We start from the raw sequence: 23,614 nt of genomic DNA, 5'->3' as shown, positions 1-23,614 counted from the left end.
ACAGTCAGTTAAAAACAAAACAGTGGAAGCAGGTAGCCTGCCTCCCTTGTGAGTTTGTTAAAATGGAACAAGCGGTGTGGTGTGATGTCATCACCCACCCAAAAGAAATGCAGATTTACCACTCCCTCCTGCTTCAGATGTGTTTCATTATGAAATAAGCGAGTAAACACTGGGCCTGTAGGGCAGAAGAGTTTTTCCCAAAAGTGGAATAAAAGAGCATTTCAGGCAGGGGTTCTCAAACTAGGTGTCAGGACCCCTCAGGGGCTCACGAGATTATTACATGGGGGGGGGGGGTCACAAACTGTCAGTCTCAACCCTAAACCCTGCTTTGCCTCCAGCATTTATAAGGGTGTTAAATGTACAAAAAAGCGTTTTAATTTATAAGGTGGGTCGCACTCAGAGGCTTTCTGTGTGAAAGGTGTCACCAGTACAAAAGTTTGAGAACCACTGATTTAGGGGAAAGTCAGAGACCCCAAAGCAAGATGCTGAATTTGCTGGAGGTTTTGCACTTCAACTCCAACATGAAGTCAGAGCAACGATGCATTTATTTTAAAAAATAATCTTGTGAAGACAATAAAATAAAAATAATAATTCCTATTTCTTATATAATGACAGGTTTCAGAGTAGCAGCCGTGTTAGTCTGTATTCGCAAAAAGAAAAGGAGGACTTGTGGCACCATAGAGACTAACAAATTTATTAGAGCATAAGCTTTCGTGAGCTACAGCTCACTTCATCGGATGCATTTGGTGGAAAAAACAGAGGGGAGATTGATACACACACACAGAGAACATGAAACAATGGGTTTATCATACACACTGTAAAGAGAGTGATCACTTAAGATAAGCCATCACCAGCAGCGGGGGGGGGAGGAAAACCTTTCATGGTGACAAGCAAGGTAGGCTATTTCCAGCAGTTAACAAGAATATCTGAGGAACAGTGGGGGGTAGGGTGGGGTGGAGGGGAGAAATAACATGGGGAAATAGTTTTACTTTGTGTAATGACTCATCCATTCCCAGTCTCTATTCAAGCCTAAATTAATTGTATCCAGTTTGCAAATTAATTCCAATTCAGCAGTCTCTCGTTGGAGTCTGTTTTTGAAGCTTTTTCGTTGAAGAATTGCCACTCTTAGGTCTGTAATCGAGTGACCAGAGAGACTGAAGTGTTCTCCAACTGGTTTTTGAATGTTGTAATTCTTGACGTCTGATTTGTGTCCATTCGTTCTTTTAGGTAGAGACTGTCCAGTTTGACCAATGTACATGGCAGAGGGGCATTGCTGGCACATATCACATTGGTAGATGCGCTGGTGGTGATAAGGCCCTATCATGGTGTCCCCTGAATAGATATGTGGACAGAGTTGGCAACGGGCTTTGTTGCAAGGATAGGTTCCTGGGTTGGTGGTTCTGTTGTGTGGTGTGTGGTTGCTGGTGAGTATTTGCTTCAGATTGGGAGGCTATCTGTAAGCAAGGACTGGTCTCCCAAGATCTGTGAGAGTGATGGGTCGTCCTTCAGGATAGGTTGTAGATCCTTGATGATGCGTTGGAGAGGTTTTAGTTGGGGGCTGAAGGTGATGGCTAGTGGCGTTCTGTTATTTTCTTTGTTGGGCCTGTCCTGTAGTAGGTGACTTCTGGGTACTCTTCTGGCTCTGTCAATCTGTTTCTTCACTTCAGCAGGTGGGTATTGTAGTTGTAGGAATGCATGATAGAGATCTTGTAGGTGTTTGTCTCTGTCTGAGGGGTTGGAGCAAATACAGCTATATCGTAGAGCTTGGCTGTAGACAATGGATCATGTGGTATGATCTGGATGAAAGCTAGAGGCATGTAGGTAGGAATAGCGGTCAGTAGGTTTCCGATATAGGGTGGTGTTTATGTGACCATCGCTTATTAGCACCGTAGTGTCCAGGAAGTGGATCTCTTGTGTGGACTGATCCAGGCTGTTAGGTATGTTAGCAACAAGAAGAAAGCCAAGGAAAGTGTGGGCCCCTTACTGAATGAGGGAGGCAACCTAGTGACAGAGGATGTGGAAAAAGCTAATGGACTCAATGCTTTTTTTGCTTCTGTCGTCACGAACAAGGTCGGCTCCCCAGACTTCTGCACTGGGCAGTACAGCATGGGGAGGAGGTGACAAGCCCTCTGTGAAGAAAAAAAAAGTGGTTCGGGACTATTTAGAAAAGCTGGATGAAGACAAGTCCATGGGGCCGGATGCGCTGCATCCGAGAGTGCTAAAGGAGTTGGCGGATGTGATTGCAGAGACATTGGCCATTATCTTTGAAAACTCATGGTGATTGGGGGAGGTCCCGGATGACTGGAAAAAAGGCTAATGTAGTGCCCATCTTTAAAAAAGGGAAGAAGGAGGATCCTGGGAACTACAGGCCAGTCAGCCTCACCTCAGTCCCTGGAAAAATCATGCAGCAGGTCCTCAAGGAATCAATTCTGAAGCACTCAGAGGAGAGGAAAGTGATCAGGAACAGTCAGCATGGATTCACCAAGGCAAGTCATGCTTGACTAATCTAATTGCCTTCTATGACGAGATAATTGGCTCTGTGGATGAGGGGAAAGCAGTGGACGTGTTGTTCCTTGACTTTAGCAAAGCTTTTGACATGGTCTCCCACAGTATTCTTGCCAGTAAGTTAAAGAAGTATGGGCTGGATGAATGGACGATAAGGTGGATAGAAAGCTGGCTAGATTGTCTGGCTCAACGGGTAGTGATCAATGGCTCCATGTCTAGTTGGCAGCCGGTATTAAGTGGAGTGCCCCAAGGGTCGGTCCTCGGGCCGGTTTTGTTCAATATCTTCCTTAATGATCTGGAGGATGGTGTGGATTGCACCCTCAGCAAGTTTGCAGATAACACTAAACTGGGAGGAGAGGTAGATACCCTTGAGGGTAGGGATAGGATACAGAGGGACTCAGACAAATTAGAGGATTGGGCCAAAAGAAATCTGATGCGGTTCAACGAGGACCAGTGCAGAGTCCTGCATTTAGGATGGAAGAATCCCATGCACCGCTACAGACTAGGGACCAAAAGGCTCAGCAGCCGTTCTGCAGAAAAGGACCTAGGGCGAGTAGACGAGAAGCTGGATATGAGTCAACAGTGTGCCCTTGTTGCCAAGAAGGCCAATGGTATTTTGGGATGTATAAGTAGGGGCATTGCCAGCAGATCAAGAGACATGATCGTTCCCCTCTATTCGAAATTGGTGAGGCCTCATCTGGAGTACCGTGTCCAGTTTTGGGCCCCACACTACAAGAAGGATGTGGAAAAATTGGAAAACGTCCAGCGGAGGACAACAAAAATGATTAGGGGACTGGAACACATGACTTATGAGGAGAGGCTGAGGGAACTGGGATTGTTTAGTCTGCGGAAGAGAAGAATGAGGGGGGACTGGATAGCTGCTTTCAACTACCTGAAAGGGAGTTCCAAAGAGGATGGATCTAGACTGTTCTTAGTGGTAGCAGATGACAGAACAAGGAGTAATGGTCTCAAGTTGCAGTGGGGGAGGTTTAGGTTGGATATTAGGAAAAACTTTTTCACTTGGAGGGTGACGAAACACTGGAATGTGTTACCTAGGGAGGTGGTGAAATCTCCTTCCTTAGAAGTTTTTAAGGTCAGGCTTGACAAAGCCCTGGCTGGGATGATTTAGTTGGGGATTGGTCCTGCTTTGAGCAGGGGGTTGGACTAGATGACCTCCTGAGGTCCTTTCCAACCCTGATATTCTATGATTCTATGACATGGGCCAGGGCTGAAGGATGTAAGTGGAAACATCTCTAATTCAGGTGCACCTTGAAATATTTTTTGCATCATCCTAACAACAAACTTCTGCTTTTGCTGCCCTGAAGACAAGTGATTTGGGAGGTGCAGCCCATCTCCACTGCTGAAAGTTGGGCCCCCCTTCTTCTTACATCCATCTATATTTTACACTCACAGGTAAAGCTTTGTACAGGGAGGTTAAATGAGTAACTCTCAATAATATAAATAGTAATTGAGCAACTTCAGGCATCTCTGAGAATGTGGGATTTGTAAACATGTGCCCACTATCACTAGAAAGACATTGTGCCAATGAAGTCTTTACTTAATGTTTCTGGAGGCTATTTCAGAAATGATTCATTTAATAGAGTATGTCTTTTTCAGATTATTGTAGGGGATTTTAAAACCAACCCTTACAAGCTGTCTAAAATTCTTCAGGCATGTAAATGAGACAGGCTTCCTAAAACCAGAGGTGAAAGTGGGCTGGTACGGTGTACCAGTAAGAAGTGGCTGTCAGTACCAGCCCATCCATACACAGTTGACGTTAAAGCGCGGCCACAGCAGCGCTTTAACGTCACTGCCCTTTTGCCCCCTCCCCAGGGCTGCCAATGGGTAGACACCCTACCAGCAGGGTCGCCGCCGCCGAGCGGGGCAAAAGGGGCAGCTGCCCCAGGGCCTGGCAATTTAAAAGGGCCCGGGGATCCTGGCCACTGTTACTGCAGGAGTGGCCAGAGCCCCGGGCCCCTTAAATTGCCACTGGAGCCCCTGTCGGCGCAGGCCAAGCAGCATGGAAGGGCTGGCTGGGGAAGGTTGACCCCCAGTCCCACCCCTTCCACCCAAGGCCCCTGTACTGGTAACTAATTTATCTTACTTTCACCCCTGCCTATCACTGGCATTTATCTAGAAAATGACTGGCATTCACAGAACTTTAATGCACAAGAGCTGGGGTGGTACAGAAATCAAAAACTGATGACAGTTAACATTAAGTGGGTGTAGGTGACTAGGGTCTGATCCACAGCCCACTGAAGTCAATGGAAAGATTCCTACTGACTTCCACGGACTATAAATCATACTCCTAATCCTCATCTTTCATAAAATCTGTGACAACTAATTTGCATATATTCTCCAATTTAGCTAGAGCCATTTGATACATACTTTGAAAAAGATGAGACTCTTTGTTTATATCAGTTTTTTTTAAACTTTTTATTAAAGCATAGAAACAATTAATGTTAACATACTACATCATATATTCCTTATTACTTATTCAGAATCAGGTATTAATATTCAATGAACCTTCTCTGAGTACACTAAAGAGAGTGACCAAATTTCTAAATACCTATCCTCTTTTTGGCACGTCTCTTATGTATGTACTTGCTGTGAAAGCTTTTCTGTTACAAGGACAGTCCATATTTTACTTACCATACAATTCCTTTATATCCATTTCATTTAGGGTGACCACATAGCAAGGGTGAAAAATTGGGATAGGAGGTGGGGGGTAATTGGCACGAATATAAGACAAAGCCTCAAATATCAGGACTGTCCCTATAAAATTGGGACATTTGGTCACGCTAGTTTTTTTCCACTACAATTCCCCTCCCCACTCCAGTGGACCTGGATATGACTCAACTCTTCAGATAAATTTGTCATCTTGAGAGTTAATTAAATGTAGATGACCAGGGTGAAGTGAGGAGAAGGGTGTGTCTAAACCTCTCAGTCACTATTCTCTGTTTCTCCCAATGCTAATCACTTTAGGGTACTAATCACTTTCCAAAGATAAAAGGCACAGTTCCTACTCAAAAGAATTCACATGGATGGAAGGTTGAAAAAGGGTAACATACAAACAAGTAAAGGAGCTTTATGGTCATAAACAACATTTTGATAGTACTAAGTGATCCAGGGTGGGGGTATAGTCTTTCTTTTTGGCATAGACATGTAGACTATCCCAAATAACTCTGTACCCTTGCTGTTGTTATAAACTGGTTAGGTTTTGGTAGTGGTTACAGTAACAGTGGGTTTTCAGGAGGTATGCAAATTAGGAGAAGGAAGTGGCTCTGTAGAGGAGCTCAGAAAGGGCATTCCATGCATGAGGGGTGGGGTGGAAAAAAGCAGAGATAAGCAGTCAAATGGCACCAGCAGCAACAGGGAGGGAAGGGGGGCGATGTGAAAAGAGGCCAGAGAGAATAAGTAAAGAGGGTTTTGAAGGCAAGGACAAGAAGCTTGAAGTAATGGAATGGAGGCAGGGAAGCTAGGGGATGAGTCACAGAGGGAGTGACATTGTGTCTTTGCCTGGTAGTCTCACAATCTTAACAGCTGTTCTATGACTGGACTGGAAGAGGCCAATCTGAGTGTTTGGGAGTGCAGAGCGAGTTACAGTAACCAAGGCAGCAGATGATGAGGGCCTGGTTGAGAGCTTTGGCTGAAGGGATAGAAAGAAATGGGTGGATTTTAGAGATGTTTCTGGACAAAGAAGTAGTGAGATGTGATTCCGTCTTGGATGTGTGGGGCAATCGCATGTTCTCATGATCATTTATTTACAGCAGTGCTCATAGGCGCTGGGCAAACATTCAGGAAGGGACAACACATGCATGGAGGAATTCACAGTCTAAGGACAGCCAGCACAGGAGGCAGAGGATACGGATAAAGAAAAAGTAGTGTTAGGCTCAGCAGGTTTCCTCAGAATATCAAAAAAAGTCACCAAACTGGCAATCTCCCTGGATTTTCGATTGATTCTCTTTGAGGTATTTGCTTCTCAGCAAGAATAATGCAGAATCAAGGAAATGAAGAAAGAAAACTCATTCTCACAGCATTTCCTAATGCTGTAAAGATTTTTTTTCCCATCACCATGCAATAATTGGGGAGAGCTATCAGAGATGCTTATACAGCATGAGAACAGATGCTAAAGAGACCAGCAGGCAGCAATTTCAACTCTCTACAAAATGCTATCAGCTTGAAATAAATATCTATACTAAGAAACAAGAGCAAGTTACCTGTTTGCAGCATACCTGAAGCACTTTTTCAAGTAACTGAATGATCTCTTCCTCAGGGGAAAGGCTGCATTATAAAGAATAAAAGTACTACAACATAGAGGAACTCCACTGGGGAATGTAAGCAACTTCAAATTCCCATCTAAATAGACTTACTTTATTCCCAACCCCACAATAAGAAAGAATGCACAACACCAGTGAATCTAGATATAGACAGTGACATGGAAATACTTCCTTAATAACAAGTTAGTGAATTAAATCTGGAAAAGGTAACACTAAGGCCCCATTCAGCAAAGCACTTACATACATGCTTATCTTCACACACGTGAGTAGTCCTACTGATATTAGTGACCTGAGTAACAACAGTGAAGACTGAAGTTCTCCAGCTAAAGGCTGGCCTGCCAACTTACTTTAACCTTGACCTGAGTGGAAGAGCAATTCATTCTCCATAGCGTTCGGTTCTTGGGGTCCCTGCTGAAGCTGCTAAGGACAGTGCTGGTGGTTTCTGATGTAAGCACCTATCTACTAGTAACAGGACTGATGCCTCAACTCATGTCACGTAATCCAGTGCCCAACCGGGAGACAGTAAAGAATAAAACTCCATCTACACTGGGAAACTGGCCCATTCCTGCCAAAACTTGTCCACAATGGAACCCTCTGAACTGGTGATGAAAAAGGTTTTACTTCTAGTGTAGGCAGGATAAGAGCAATTTCAGCACCACTGTAAATAACTGAATCTTGCTTTATTTGCATCTCTTTATTTTATATGCCTTCAAGGGAGCTGGAGGCGTAATTTCCAGCTCGAGGAGACATACCAGCTAAAACAGAAGTGTAGCCACAGCAGCAGGAGGAACTAGCCACCTTACATACCTAGGGTCTCAGATGGGATTGTACTTGGGACTGCTACACTTCTATTTTTAGCGCATTAGCTTGATCAGACCTAGCATGGGTAGTCTCCTCAAGCTGGAAATTACATGCCCTTAGTTTCAGCCTTATGTTCCCCTCAATAATGTTATCAAAAATCCTCATCAATCCACCTACCATGCTCCTTCTAGGCCTCTAAGATAATTCCTGAGTCCATCAAGGCCTCAAATATTCTTGGTAAGTCTCAATCACACTTTCTGTAACTGTGAGGAAAACAGTTCTGTACCATCGACACTAGCCATGAAAGCATTATCAACATCCATTCAGGAAGATCCATTGCTGGCAGCCACCATCACTTTGTAGCATAGACGAGGCTCTTGAGTCACTTCAGGACCCTGGGTCAAGATAATGACACACTCTATATCCCCTTACCACTCTCCGGCCACCACTGTATTTTTTAAACTCCGAGTTTTCCCTGACTACCCACTCATATCAACTAAATATATCTCCTTTGAATATTAACATATCTTCTAACCCCCAACCTGATCTTACTTCCATGTAATTCAATGACTAAGCATAAGAACATAAGAACGGCCATATTGGGTCAGACCAAAGGTCCATCTAGCCAAGTATCCTGTCTTCTGACAGTGGCCAATGCCCCAAAGGGAATGAACAGAACAAGTAATCATCAAGTGATACATTCCCTGTTGCCCATTCCCACCTTCTGGCAAACAGGGTAGGAACACCATCCCTGCTCATCCTGGCTAATAGCCATTGATGGACCTATCCTCCATTAATTTATCTACTTCTTTTTTGAAGCAACTATTGACTTCCATGCGAACAAGAGCAGGCCCTTGATTCGTAAATAGATGTAGATATCCTTTGTTGCACAGCATTCTTTTGAACCTGGCCAGACCCAAATATGGAATGCAACATGTGACTGAGACCCAAAATGAGGGGCACCCCAAAAATATTAATGCATGAAATTTAAAACACTGTCAGACTCCTTTCAGTTTAAGAACGCTTTCTATAATCTCGGGCCCATGATTCTCTGTTGGTGAAATAAAGAATCTTCAAAGTGAAGGAACATCAAATTTGTAATTTTGGGATACAAATAAGCGACTATTCCTTGGAATGAGGAACCACACTGATGGGCATGCTAAATAGTAACATCCACTGGAATCTGCTATGACATAAAGAAACAAAGTGAATTCATAATGTATTATTTGTTTGTATCAGCGATTCAATTTATTGCTAGGAATTGTATTTGTTTTTTCCAAATTAACTTATTACAATTTTTTGGAGAATCTTGCAAGGTAGTTTAACTGTACAGCAAGCTGGGCAATCCAGAGCTTCCAGAGGATCAGACAAAACTTTCCATTCCCCTGTCTTTTGGTCTAACAAGTAGGCATTTGGATTGACAGAATAATCTTCAGAACGCTTGTCACCTGCACAAATGATGCCTCCACACACGAACACCTTGTTGTCACCAATAGAACATACCGCATGAGACAAATCCAAAGTATAGTTATTTGGCAAGAGAGGCACAGTGTTCATGGACTTGTTGGCTTTAATCTTCTGCAGGTTTATGTTCAGACTTTGTTTGTGGCTTTGTACGCTCAGGATGTTGTCCTGTTGAAAAGACAACAGAGGTTTGTGATTGAATTCAATGGGAAAGGTGAGGTACTGTACCACTTCCCCTGTCTGAGTGTCAAAACAATCCACCATCCCTACTCGGGAGAAACGCCCATTGACCAGGCATCTTCCCGTCACAATATAAATAGACTTGTCTTCCTTTGTGATCAATGCAGTTGCATCCATAGGAATGCTCATCTTCCCAGCCAGTGTCCACTTCTCTTTCCTCTCGTCATACTTGTAGATGTTAGAGACATATTTTCTTGGGGCTGTGCTGCCTCCTACAGAGTACACCACTCCCCCACATGTCACCATGGTATGGAAGACCAAACCTATGGGCAGATCAGGCAATTTAGTCCAAGAGTTGTTATCTATATCATACCTCCAGGCAGTCTTTAAGCCAGATATCTGCTCTGTTGTTCCTCCAGAGACGTAGATGTACCTCCCGACTGAAGTTGCACTGAGAGCGGCTGCTTTATATGGCATCTCCGTTAGTTTTAGCCACATGTTCTCCTCAATAATGTAAGCAAAAACCCCATCATTGAATCTACCATGCTTTTTCTGGCCTCCTAAAATCACCACTGAGTCCATTAAGGCCCCCTTTCTTTGGAAAAGCAGCAGACTTTGAGGACTTTCTTGCTTTCTGTCACTCAAAATGGTCTCCATCTGAGCCAGGGGGACAGAGTGACTCTCAAACAGCAGCACTTCGTGGCTGGCAGCCAGCAACGTCTTGGTTGAGACACCAGTTAAATGAATATAGGGGAAGAACTTTTTGAAATACTTATCTCTTTCTCCCCTTTTGTGTTTCACCCATTGGAGCAGGGCAAGGAAGGCTTGATCCTCATTCTGCACATGAAGGTTCTCATCCCTTAGCAGCTTGCCAAAGATCTGGTGGGGGCAGCGCAGGAGGTCTGAAATTCCCTCTGGGCCCGACCAGTAGTGGAAGTTGTCACGGATACCAGCATAGGCACTGTTTGCCACCTCTTTCAGCTCATAAGTGTTGGCTAGGAACAGGTAGCACAGGCAGTTGTTCTTCTTGAGGGACCTAAGGAGGAAGTCAGAGCAGTGGGCTCTTAGAGACTCTGAGTTGAAGTAGTTAGCCCCCTTCAGCAACTCCTCCACATTCTTCTCAGACACCAGCACCTTACCAGTGTAGAAATAGTCCAGCAGCTGCTCCACCAAGGTAGGGTTCAGGAAATTAGCATCGATGATGATAAAGAGCTCATCACCTATCTTCATGTCATTGCTTGAGATCAGATTCTTCACGTGGGTAGACACAGCTGCCAAAACATTGAGGTGGGCAGAGAAGACCTGCTGGTCCACACTGAGTACCACGTCGCAGAATTCCCTATTCTTTCTCTGCTTGTTGAGGGCCTGCAAGACCAAGCTGTTGTGGTTCTTTTCTGTGAACTGCATCCTCATGTTCTTAGTATGGTTAGGCAAGAAACAGGGATGAGAGTGCAAGCTATAGGAGGACTACTTGTCAGGTGTTATGAAAGCCCCACTCGGTGACAGAGGAGTGATGTCATCAAGTATAGCAGCCAGGTCACAATTCAACACCTGTGACATGTAGAAAAAGAGTCTTTTAACAATCTGGCTAGCTGTGGTATATAGAAAGTATGAATTGCTGTAGTAACCAGGCATGGAGATAGTAAAATAAGAGAGGCACAAGACAAACCAGGCTGGGCTCTTCTCTCACCTACCTGGGGTAAGAGCTATATATGTATTTATATAAAATTATTTTTGCCCCATCACTATGGCTAGGTTAGGCATTTGCAGGAACATACATTTTGCACTGAGCTTTCAAGGAGGTGAATCTGGAATGCATTCTAGTCTCCCCTGGTAGATTATTTCACTGTGTAGGGTCCAGTATCCAATTCACCCTGCCTTCAGCTGCCAATATTCTTACTCTAGGAGCATCCGTGTCCCCAAGGAGAACTGTGGTCTTATGAGCAGCTAACCTGGCCACAGCCCATTAAAGATTTTGCGGTTTAGGACCGGATATTGAACTGGGCGCATTCCCAGAAGGGGAGTGTGGAACTCTGGTGTCGTGTGTTCCTTGCAACTCAGTAAGAGGCTGCTGCCAGATGAAGAAGCTGGAGTTTTGGGTTGGCCCTCATTGATCACCCAAGTGGAGGGAATTACAGTCACCCAATCTAGAGGTGACAAACATGGATTGTGAGATCTTTGTCTGATCCAAAGAGGTGAAGTCTCCTGGATCCGCAGAGGTGGAAGAAGGCATTCCTGGTATTGTTGTTACCTGGTTCCCAAGAAGCAGGGATGAGTCTTGCAGTACTCCAATGCTTCATGTTACCTGGGCAATCTTGACAGGTGCCTTTGATGGAGGGCAGGGTCATATTTTTTTAAGATCCTCAGATCATTTACCTCTTCCTACCAGCTTTCACTTCCGTCTTACCCGGATTGAGCTTCAGTCAGATGCTTGTCTCCTATAGGTATTGTTATGTCTGTGTCTTATCTGTGGGCTTATCTCACATAGGCTTTGTGACACCACCACTGCTGAGAATGAGCTGTAAAGCCTGTTGGTGACATCAGCACATTGACAGCCCTGGAGTCCATGATGCCTAATGATTTTTCCTAGGGTTGTTGAAAAGGAGAGGACAGGACTGATCCCTGTGTGAGGGCTTGGAGACAAGGAGCTGTTGCCCATCCCTACTCTCTGATCTGTAGGAGAGAAGCGACTTTGAATTATGCTGATCACTCAGACAGGTGATGAAAGCAGGTCAGTAAGACCTTGCAGCTGATGCCTGTGACTCAGTCAAGAAGTATGAGCATAGAGGTTTCAGTTCTGTCCACCACAACAAGGAGACCATAAGTGTGACGAAAGCCATTTCTGTACTGTGGCCTGCTCTGAACCCTGCTTGTGAAGGTTCTTGGATACTGGCAAATGTACATTCTATTGGAGTCACATCATTGATAATGTTTGTATGATTTTACTTAGGTAGGGCAGGTGGTGAGCTGTGAGCTATTGTTGTCCAAAGATGGTTTCTGGAAAATTCGCTGGGCTATTAGATGCTACAGGGATGTGGGCAGATGGCCTTCCCTGTTAAAATTTTGGACTTAGCTAGTTTTTGCTGGATTTCACCAGCCATGATGAGTAGGGATATGATTTCTGGAAGTCTTTCAGAGCCTCTAGCGTTACCAGGGTCCAGAGCGCTTGCTATCCCAGCATAGTTCTATTAACTTCAGTAGGATTACACTCCATAGTAAGCACTAGGCCTTGGAGTAAGTAGTTGTGGGACTGGGCCCTAATTTTGTCCATTCAGATTTGGAATCAACGAGTCTACTTACATGAGAACGGTGAGCAGGACATGTCCCAGTCTCTGTCATGAGGCTTCATACCTGCTGGAGAAGCTCATACGATTCATTGCTGTGTCTCTACAAAATCGTGGCTATTTTTAAAATAAGAGATCCATAGATTAATGGATTTACAAAATAGATCAGGGGTGGCCAACCTGTAGCTCCAGAGCCACATGCGGCCCTTCAGAAGTTAATATGCGGTTCCTTGTATAGGCACTGGCTCCGGGGCTGGAGCTACAGGTGCCAACTTTCCAATGCGCCAGGAGGTGCTCACTGCTCAACCCCTGGCTCTGCCCCATGCCCTGCCCCCACTCTACCCCTTCCCGTCCCCTCCCCTGAGCCTGCCATGCCCTCACTCCTCCCTCTTCCCCCCCCAGAGCCTCCTGCACACCACGAAACAGCTGATCAGGAGGTGCGGGGAGGCACTGATTGGCAGGGCTGCCAGTGGGCGGGAGGTGCTGGGAGTGGGGGGGGGACTCATGGGGGGTTGCTTACATATTACTGTGGCTCTTTGGCAATGTACATTGGTAAATTCTGTCTTCTTCTCAGGCTCAGGTTGGCCACCCCTGAAATAGATAGATAGATAGATAATTTAAAATTCCCCTCTGCTTTATTTTTCTTTTTCCAGGATCTGGTCTCTTTCACACGTGATCTCTCTCTCTCTTCTTTCTCTGTTTTTGCCCCACCTCTTTCTTTCTTGGCTCTTCTTCCATGATAAAATGCCTACAGTTTTGAAATTCTAGAAAGTATGATCTAGCTTGAGCATGCTGAGTGCGGATGGAATTTTCAGAGAATTTGGCTTTTAAAATCTAAATCTGTAAAGAGCATGTGCAAACTGTGATTTTTCAAAGGCCACATTTGAGCAGATTTTCACAGGGGAAGCACAAGTCACATCCCAGACACAAAGGCCACCTCTCTGTCAAATTTCAATTTCCTTCTCCAAAACATGGTGGCACCAGATCATTTCAAAGGAAAGGTCCCCCAAAACTTTTAACGTAGGCTAAACATTATATTTTTCCCTAGCCTCAGTCTCAGAAACATCTGAACTATTTTGGCTAAAATTTTCCAAAAAAATTCAGCCTGAGGCAGACACCCAGCATGGAAAATTTCTGCCCAAATGGTTGAAATTTGGTAAAGTTATAAGTACCTGAAAACAGTCTTTGAATGGGAAGTGGCAGAGAAGCTGAATAGCAGGTGCCCTACCTAGACTTTCTAATGGGAGAAGGGAAGAAGGTCCAGGGATTAGGGTGCTAACCTAGGATTCAGAAGAAATGGGGTCAAGTCCACAGGTTCCTTTATGTGACCTTGGCCAAATCACTTTGTGTGTCTGCCTCAGTTACCCATCTGTAACATAGCACCTGCCTAGGCACAGGGCTTTGTAAAGATAAATACACTATAGGATGTGAGGCACTCAGATTCTATGGCAATGGAGGCTTAGAATGTCTTGTTTTCCATTAAGTCTTAGGCTGTTGCTTAAAGAATTTCAAACAGACTGTCTGGGTGAGGTGAAATCACCACCAGCTTCTAACAAGGGGGAAGAAAGGATTTATGGAACCTAATCAAAACTCAGGATTCTTGGCCTGACCACCACAGATGAGGAAGTCCTCTCCCCTGAGATGTGAGCTTGCAGGGCTGCAGTCTGATGGACTTAAGGGAAACACCTATGGATGTCAGACCTGAGCCGAATATGAGGGGAAAAAGAAGACTGAGGATGGGGGAAATGAGTCCCAGGTACAGCTGTGCTGCTAGTGGTGTCAGGTAGGAAGCTAAATCCAAGACAGCTGCCTTGATCCTAGGCAATGATTCTCTGAGGCAATGTTCAAACAGGCTTTTGCAATAGGAGGGAAAAAAAGTCAAACTGGCCTCACACTTTCTCCTCTAAGCAGTCAGAAAAGATTTTGCAACTCCCATGAGACTGCAAAAGCCTGCACCTAACCATGTGCATCCATCAAAGGCTCTAGGAATCTTTGAATTGCTAGGAAGTATTAAGCTTTAAAAGAGTTCCATTATTTGACTTGCAGTCAATCTGTACTAATAGAAGTGCACAAAGTGAAACATGGACATTCTCATAGTGTCAAGTCACTCATTGGCAGAATTTGGGTTGGATCTAATGACAGGGACAATTTCCAGCTATAACATGAAGGGGCAATATTGCCTGTGATTCTTGCACTGTTATCACTAAAGGTAAAGGCTTAAAAGTATATGTGTGTTCTTATTGTACAAAAAAAATAGGCAATATTGAGTGAAAACCTGGCCCACCTGAAATCAATGGCAAAATTCCCATTGACTTCAATGGGGCCAGGATTTCACCCATTACATATAGCGTTCATCAAAAAGCAATTGCACAATTGCTATTGCAAAGTACTTATTAGGGATTCTATGACTTGGAAGAGTTGAAAACTACTGGTTCCGGAGCTCTGTAATTAATAGAAATCAGGAATTCATGTTCTCGAGGCATCTTTTACTTACTTACTTTACTGACAGGGTTGGGCAGGAAACTTGCCTCAAGCACAGGGTGTACGTTAGTTCAGTGGAGGTGTGAAGAACTTGGTGTGTCTGTGTGGGAAGAACTTGGCATGTCTAATGATCCTCTAGGAAAGGAGGTACAGCATCCCCAGCCTGCCAAAGCCTTCCTGTCATGCAGTAGCACACAGATGGAATTGATTGCTAAGGTGCCACGCAGTCGTCAATGTCCTTGAAGGCTGATGGCTGCACATCTGTCAAGACACAATGAAGTCTTGCAATGCACAATGCACATCTGTCAAGACACAATTCATGGTGTATTAAAACTATGAAGTTGATACATATAGATTAGCTGTAGTGAGGACCAGTGGTAGTTTTTATATGATGGAACCTGAACAAGAGACTAACCGTATCAGACTTCTTTGAGAAACTGCTCCAAATATCACAATGTTTAGAGCACGGTTCTGCTCCATCTTTATTAAATGGTGTTTAATAAAGGTGCTTTAATTAGAATCATAGAATATCAGAGTTGGAAGGGACCTCAGGAGATCATCTAGTCCAACCACCTGCTCAAAGCAGGGCCAATCCCCAATTTTTGCCCCAGATCCCTAAATGGCCCCCTCAAGGATTGAACTCACAACCCTGGGTTTAGCAGGCCAATGCTTAAACCACTGAGCTATCCCTTCCCCTATTAGTTGCTCTGTTAATCAATTAATTTGTGTTGAGTCCCTCACTGTAATTATTTACATAGTTCCAAGCATACTTTGTATTAAGTTTACATTTATAAATGGTTTCTATAGAATTAAATGATTAAAAGATGTTTTAATAAATGGTTAATCAATTGTTATAGAGTCAAACACATCAATAGGTTGCTTATAACCATCTATAATCCTTTCAAATGATGGTCTTATAACCATTTATATAATACATATTACTCACATCTGTAACATGCTTAAAACATCTATTAATATTTTACTAACTCTCTATGAACTATTTATAAATGTAACCTTAATATACAGTTTTCAGAGTAGCAGCCGTGTTAGTCTGTATCCGGAAAAAGAAAAGGAGGACTTGTGGCACTTTAGAGACTAACAAATTTATTTGAGCATAAGCTTTCGTGAGCTACAGTTCACTTCATGGGATGCATTCAGTGGAAAATACAATGGGGAGATTTATATACACAGAGAACATAAAACAATAGGTGTTACCATACACACTGTAACAAGAGTGATCAGGTAAGGTGAGCTATTACCAGCAGGAGAGCGGAGGGGAAAAAAACTTTTTGTAGTAATAATCAAGGTGGGCCATTTCCAGCAGTTGACAAGAATGTCTGAGGAACAGCAGGGGGAGGAGGGGAGTGGGGGAATAAACATGGGGAAATAGGTTTACTTTGTGTAATGACACACCCACTCCCAGTCTTTATTCAAGACTAAGTTAATTGTATCCAGTTTGCAAATTAATTCCAATTCATCAGTCTCTCATTGGAGTCTGTTTTTGAAGGTTTTTTGTTGAAGGATAGCCACCCTCTGGTCTGTAATCGAGTTACCGGAGAGATTGAAGTGTTCTCCAACTGGTTTTTGAATGTTACAATTCTTGACGTCTGATTTGTGTCCATTTATTCTTTTACGTAGAGACTGTTTGGCCAACGTACATGGCAGAGGGGCATTACTGGCACATGATGGCATATATCACATTGGTAGATGTGCAGGTGAACAAGCCTCTGATAGTGTGGCTGATGTGATTAGGCCTATGATGGTGTCCTCTGAATAGATATGTGGACACAGTTGGGAACGGGCTTTGTTACAAGGATAGGTTCCTGGGTTAGTGGTTCTGTTGTGTGGTGTGTGGTTGCTGGTGAGTATTTGCTTCAGGTTGGGGGGCTGTCTGTAAGCAAGGACTGGCCCGTCTCCCAAGATCTGTGAGAATGATAGGTCCTTCAGGATAGATTGTAGATCCTTGATGATGCGTTGGAGGGGTTTTAGTTAGGGGCTGAAGGTGATGGCTAGTGGCGTTCTGTTATTTTCTTTGTTGGGCCTGTCCTGTAGTAGGTGACTTCTGGGTACTCTTCTGGCTCTGTCAATCTGTTTCTTCACTTCAGCAGGTGGGTATTGTAGTTGTAAGAACACTTGATAGAGATCTTGTAGGTGTTTGTCTCTGTCTGAGGGGTTGGAACAAATGCGGTTGTATCATAGAGCTTGGCTGTAGACAATGGATCGTGTGGTGTGTCTGTATGAAAGCTGGAGGTATATAGATAGGCATAGTGGTCAGTAGGTTTCTGGTATAGGGTGTTGTTTATGTGACCATTGCTTATTAGCAGTGTGGAGTCCAGAAAGTGGATCTCTTGTGTGGACTGGTCCAGGCTGAGGTTGATGGTGGGATGGAAATTGTTGAAATCATGGTGGAATTCCTCAAGGGCTTCTTTTCCATGGGTCCAGATGATGAAGATGTCATCAGTGTAGCGCAAGTAAAGTAGGGGCATTAGGGGATGAGAGCTGAGGAAGCATTGTTCTAAGTCAGCCATAAAAATGTTGGCATACTGTGGGGCCATGCGAGTACCCATAGCAGTACCGCTGATTTGAAGGTATACATTGTCCCCAAATGTGAAATAGTTATGGGTGAGGACAAAGTCACAAAAGTTCAGCCACCAGGTTTGCCGTGACATTATCAGGGATACTGTTCCTGACGGCTTGTAGTCCATCTTTGTGTGGAATGTTGGTGTAGAGGGCTTCTACATCCATAGTGGCTAGGATGGTGTTTTCAGGAAGATCACCGATGTATTGTAGTTTCCTCAGGAAGTCAGTGGTGTCTCGAAGATAGCTGGGAGTGCTGGTAGCGTAGGGCCTGAGGAGGGAGTCTACATAGCCAGACAATCCTGCTGTCAGGGTGCCGATGCCTGAGATGATGGGGTGTCCAGGATTTCCAGGTTTATGGATCTTGGGTAGCAGATAGAATACCCCTGGTCAGGGTTCCAGGGGTGTGTCTATGCGGATTTGTTCTTGTGCTTTTTCAGGGAGTTTCTTGAGCAAATGCTGTAGTTTCTTTTGGTAACTAGATGCTGTAGTTTCTTTTGCCATCAGTGGGATCAGAGGGTAATGGCTTGTAGAAACTGGTGTTGGAGAGCTGCCTAGCAGCCTCTTGTTCATATTCCGACCTATTCATGATGACGACAGCACCTCCTTTGTCAGCCTTTTTGATTATGATGTCAGAGTTGTTTCTGAGGCTGTGGATGGCATTGTGTTCTGCACGGCTGAGGTCATGGGGCAAGTGATGCTGCTTTTCCACAATTTCAGCCTGTGCACGTCAGTGGAAGCACTCTATGTAGAAGTCCAGTCTGTTGTTTCGACCTTCAGGAGGAGTCCACCCAGAATCCTTCTCTTTGTAGTCTTGGTAGGAAGGTCTCTGTGGGTTAGTATGTTGTTCAGAGGTGTGCTGGAAATATTCCTTGAGTCGGAGACGTCAAAAATAGGATTCTAGGTCAGCACAGAACTGTATCATGTTCGTGGGGGTGGAGGGGCAGAAGGAGATGCCCAGAGATAGAACAGATTCTACTGCTGGGTTAAGAGTATAGATAGATTGGATAGATTAACAATATTGCTGGGTGGGTTAAGGGAACCACTGTTGTGGCCACTTGTGGCATGTAGTAGTTTAGATAGTTTAATGTCCTTTTTCTTTTGTAGAGAAGCAAAGTGTGTGTTATAAATGGCTTGTCTAGTTTTTGTAAAGTCCAGCCACAAAGAAGTTTGTGTGGAAGGTTGTTTTTTTATGAGAGTATCCAGTTTTGAGAGCTCATTCTTAATCTTTCCCTGTTTGCTGTAGAGGATGTTGATCAGGTGGTTCCGCAGTTTCTTTGAGAGTATGTGGCACAATCTGTGAGCACAGTCTGTATGGTATGTAGATTGTAATGGATTTTTTACCTTCAGTCCTTTTGGTATGATGTCCATCTGTTTGCATTTGGAAAGGAAGATGATGTCTGTCTGTATCTGTACGAGTTTTTTCATGAAGTTGATAGATTTCCACTCCATATGGCTAAATTCAGTGCCTTGCATAATGACAGGTTTCAGAGTAGCAACTGTGTTAGTCTGTATCCGCAAAAAGAAAAGGAGGACTTGTGGCACCTTAGAAACTAACAAATTTATTTCAGCATAAGTTTTTGTGAGCTACTTCATCAGATGCATTCAGTGGAAAATACAGCCCAACAAAGAAAATAACAGAACACCACTAGCCATCACCTTCAGCCCCCAACTAAAACCTCTTCAACGCATCATCATGGATGGGTCATTACACAAAGTAAAACTATTTCCCCATGTTTATTCCCCCACTCCCCCCCACTCTTCCTCAGACGTTCTTGTCAACTGCTGGAAATGGCCCACCTTGATTATCACTACAAAAGGTTCCCCCCCATACCCCGCTCTCCTGCTGGTAATAGCTCACCTTACCTGATCACTCTCATTACAGCGTCTCTAAGGTGCCACAAGTCCTCCTTTTCTTAATATACAGTGTAACCATTCCTCCTATATACAAAAGGGCCAGATTCTCAAGCAGATGTCAACTCAGCGTCTCTTTCTGAAGTGGCAGTTCTGCACCCACAAATAACTATGTCTTCTTTTGTTCCCACACCCTTTTCCAGGCACAACTAATGATAGTTTTGATGTCTAACTACTTGACTTATCAGCAAAAACAAGTAGTATGTGGCTAATTACCCAGGAATTGTCATGGGCACAAAATAGCATGCCCAAATCACTAACAAATTAGACCCAGAAAGTGTGTGCTTCTATAATAGGTGTATGTACAGAGATATTCCTATTTTTACACATTTGCAGGCTTCTTTACTTAGTATGTATTAAGTATTAGAGACAGCACTAAACTTATCTTTTAATTTCCCCTTGTCTTGTGACTTGGGGTCGGGAAGGAATTTTCCTCCAGGGCAGATTGGAGAGGCCCTGGAGGTTTTTCGCCTTCCTCTGTAGCATGGGGCATGGTTGACTTGAGGGAGGCTTCTCCGCTCCTTGAAGTCTTTGAACCATGATTTAAGGACTTCAATAGCTCAGACATGGGTGAGGTTTTTCATAGGAGTGGGTGGGTGAGATTCTGTGGCCTGCGCTGTGCAGGAGGTCGGACTAGATGATCAGAATGGTCCCTTCTGACCTTAGTATCTATGAGTCTATGAATCTATGACTGATTATTCACAGTTTCAAGAGATTATAAACAAGAGGCTTTTAGTCTAATAATATGACCCTTAAGACAATACTCTGGTACATCTAATATAGAAGGCTTATGGAAATAACCATCTGTTCTGCATAGCTTATACAAACAAATCAAATAATAATAATACTTAGCATCTGTACCATGTTTTCCATCACCCATAGATCATTTTGGTGCATTACAAAGTTTGGAAGCCATTATTATCTTCAGTTGGGGAATGGAGCCACAGTGTTCCATTATGGTAAGGGTATCTGCAGTTTATAAAACATACCTAAAGTATTTCTTAGGCCTTGTCTTTTGTACCAGTAGAACTATTTCGGTTAGGGGGGTGATTTCTCTAATGATATAATTACACGAGTACATCTTCTAGTGTGACTACAGTCATATTGGTAAAAAGGTGCTGTATGGTAATACAGCTTATTCCCCTCCCCTCTGGGTTTTGCTCTATTGGCATAAGGCACCATAACATTAAGGGTATGTCTACACTACGAAATTACTCCGATTTTACAGAAGTTGATTTTTGTGAACAGATTGTATAAAGTTGAGTGCATATGTCCACACTAAGCACATTAATTCGGCAGTGTGCGTCCACAGTACCATGGCAAGCGTTGACATTCCGAGCGGTACACTGTGGGTAGCTATCCCACAGTTCCCGCTACCCATTGGAATTCTGGGCTGAGCTGCCAATGTCTGATAGGGTCAAAAATTTGTTGCGGGTGGTTATGGATAAATGTCGTCAGTCAACCCTCCCTCTGTGAAAGCAATGGCAGACAATCATTTTGCGCCCTTTTCCCTGGATTGCCCGAGCAGACGCCATAGCGTGGCAAGCATAGAGCCCGTTCAGCTCACCGCAGCAATTATGACCATTGTAAACACCTCGCACATTATGATGCAGTTTATGCAGAACCAGAACCTGAAAAACCAGGCAAGGAGGCGATGGCAGCACGGTGATGAGAGTGATGAGGACATGGACACAGATTTCTCTAAAACTGTGGTCTCCGGCAATTTGGAGATTATGGTGTTAATGGGACAGGCTCATGCCGTAGAATGCCGATTCTGGGCCTGGGAAACAAGCACAGATTGGTGGGACAGCATAGTGTTGCAGGTTTGGGATGATTCCCAGTGGCTCCGAAACTTTCACATGCGTAACGGCACTTTCATGGGACTTTGTGACTTGCTTTCCCCTGCCCTGAAGCGCAAGAATACCAAGATGAGAGCAGCCCTCACAGTTCAGAAGCAAATGGAAATAGCCCTGTGGAAGTTTGCAATGCCAGACAGTTACCGATTAGTCAGTAATCAATTTGGAGTGGGCAAATCTACTGTGGGGGTTGCTGTGATGCAAGTAGCCAACGCAATCATTGAGCTGCTGCTATCAAAGGTAGTGACTCTGGGAAATATGTATGTCATACTAGATGGCTTTGCTGCAATGGGATTCCCTAACTGTGATGGGGCTATAGATGGATCGCATATCCCTATTTTGGGACCAGGTCAGCAAGGCAGCCAGTACATAAACCGCAAAAGGTACTTTTTAATGGAGCTGCAAGCACTGATAGATCACAAGGGACATTTCATCAACATCAAGGTTCATGATGCTCGCGCCTTCAGGAATGCTGGTCTATTTAAATGGCTGCAGGATGGGATTTACTTCCCAGACCAGAAAATAACTGTTGGGGATGTTAAAATGCCTATAGTTATCTTTGGGGACCCAGCCTACCCCTTAATGCCCTGGCTCATGAAGCCATACACAGGCACCCTGGACAGTAGTAAGGAGCTGTTCAACTATAGGCTGAGCAAGTGCAGAATGGTGGTAGAGTGTGCATTTGGATGTTTAAAGGGTCGCTGGCGCAGTTTATTGACTCGCTCAGACCTCAGCGAAACCAATATTCTCATCGTTATTGCTGCTTGCTGTGTGCTCCACAATCTCTGTGAGAGTAAGGGGGAGACGTTTATGGCGGGGTGGGAGGTTGAGGCAAATCGCCTGGCCGCTGAATATGTGCAGCCAGACATCAGGGCGATTAGAAGAGCACAGCAGGAAGCGCTGAGCATCAGAAAAGCTTTGAAAACCAGTTTCATGACTAGCCAGGGTACCGTGTAACACTTCTGGTTATTTCTCCTTGATGAAAACCCACCCCCTTGGTAGACTCTAATTCCCTGTATGCCACCCGCCCTTCCCCCTTCGATCACAGCTTGCTTGCAAAGGAAATAAAGTCACTATCATTTAAAAATTGTGTATTCTTTATTAATTGATTATAAAAATAGAGAAATAACTCACAAGGTAGCCCACGTGCGGAGTGGGAAGAGGGTAGGAGGGAAGGAAAAGGACACTTCAAAACTTGTTGAATGACAGCCTTCTGTTGCTTGGGCTGTCCACTGGGGTGGAGTGGTTAAGTGCCTGGAGCCTTCCCCCCCGCCCCGTGTTCTTGGGCATCTGGGAGAGGAGTCTATGGAACTTGGGGAGGAGGGAGGGTGGTTAAACAGGGGCTGCAGCGGCAGTCTGTGATCCTGCTGCTGTTCCTGAACCTCCACCAGATGCTGGAGCATGTCCGTTTGATCCCGCAGTAGCCCCAGTGTTGCATCTTGCCTCCTCTGATCTTCCTGCCGCCACCTCTCATCTCGATCGTCCCTCCTGTCCTCACATTCATTGGCCACTTTCCTGTACTGTGCTACTGTGTTCCTCTACACATTCTGATGAGCTCTGTCAGTGCTGGACGACGGCATGAGCTCAGAGAACATTTCATCATGCGTGCGTTTTTTTGGCAGCCTTATCTGAGATAGTCTTTGGGACAGAGGAGGGAGTCTTGAAACATTTACAGCTGTGGGAGGGAAAAAAGGGAGTGATGTATTTAAAAAAAACATACATTTTACAGAACAATGGCTACACTCTTTCACGGTGAACAATACTATTCACATTACATAGCACATGTGATTTTTGGTACAAGGTCACATTTTGCATCTTATATTGAGTGCCTGCGGCTTTGGTGTTAGAGATCACACACGCAGTGCTGGATAACAGAATTCGGCTTGCAGGCGGCCATGGTAAGCCACAGTCTTTCGGTTTCTGCAACCTTCATAACAGCAGTGCCCTCCTTTCCCATACCAAGCAAAGCCTGTTGAGTTGGCCATTTAGTGCTGCGGTTTTCGTGTTAACATGCAGCAGCAGAAACCAAACTAAACCCCCACCCCCCGCCATCCAATTCTCTGGGATGGTCGCTTTACTCCTCCCCCCCACCACGTGGCTGGTATCAGGGAAGATCCGCTAGCCAAACGCGAACAGCTCAGCGCCAATGCTCTCCCCCACTGCGTGGCTAACTGCGGGGAGGATTTCTTTTCAGCCACAGGCAAACAGCCCAGTAGGAACGGCCACCTCTGACTGTCCCCTTAATTAAATTTCCGTATTTCAACCAGGTTAC

General features: G+C 44.5%; 1 protein-coding gene across 1 annotated transcript; it reads right to left on the bottom strand.

The window, feature by feature from the left end:
- Positions 1 to 8,828: 8,828 nt before the first annotated feature.
- Positions 8,829 to 11,343, bottom strand: CCIN (calicin). Its single transcript, XM_038403275.2, has one exon. It carries the CDS (start codon positions 10,641 to 10,643, stop codon positions 8,868 to 8,870), a length of 1,776 nt encoding a protein of 591 aa, XP_038259203.1. The 5' UTR covers positions 10,644 to 11,343; the 3' UTR covers positions 8,829 to 8,867.
- Between the last annotated feature and the right edge of the window lie 12,271 nt (positions 11,344 to 23,614).

The sequence above is a fragment of the Dermochelys coriacea genome, chromosome 5 (genome assembly GCF_009764565.3).
Source record: "Dermochelys coriacea isolate rDerCor1 chromosome 5, rDerCor1.pri.v4, whole genome shotgun sequence".
Taxonomy (NCBI): domain Eukaryota; kingdom Metazoa; phylum Chordata; order Testudines; family Dermochelyidae; genus Dermochelys; species Dermochelys coriacea.
The sequence above is the reverse complement of the archived record's forward strand: the minus strand, read 5'-3'. Positions and strand labels throughout refer to the sequence as shown.

Bases quoted from the DNA above. Each gene is read 5' to 3' on its own strand.
- CCIN (XM_038403275.2), bottom strand. From the start codon at position 10,643: ATGAGGATGCAGTTCACAGAAAAGAACCACAACAGCTTGGTCTTGCAG.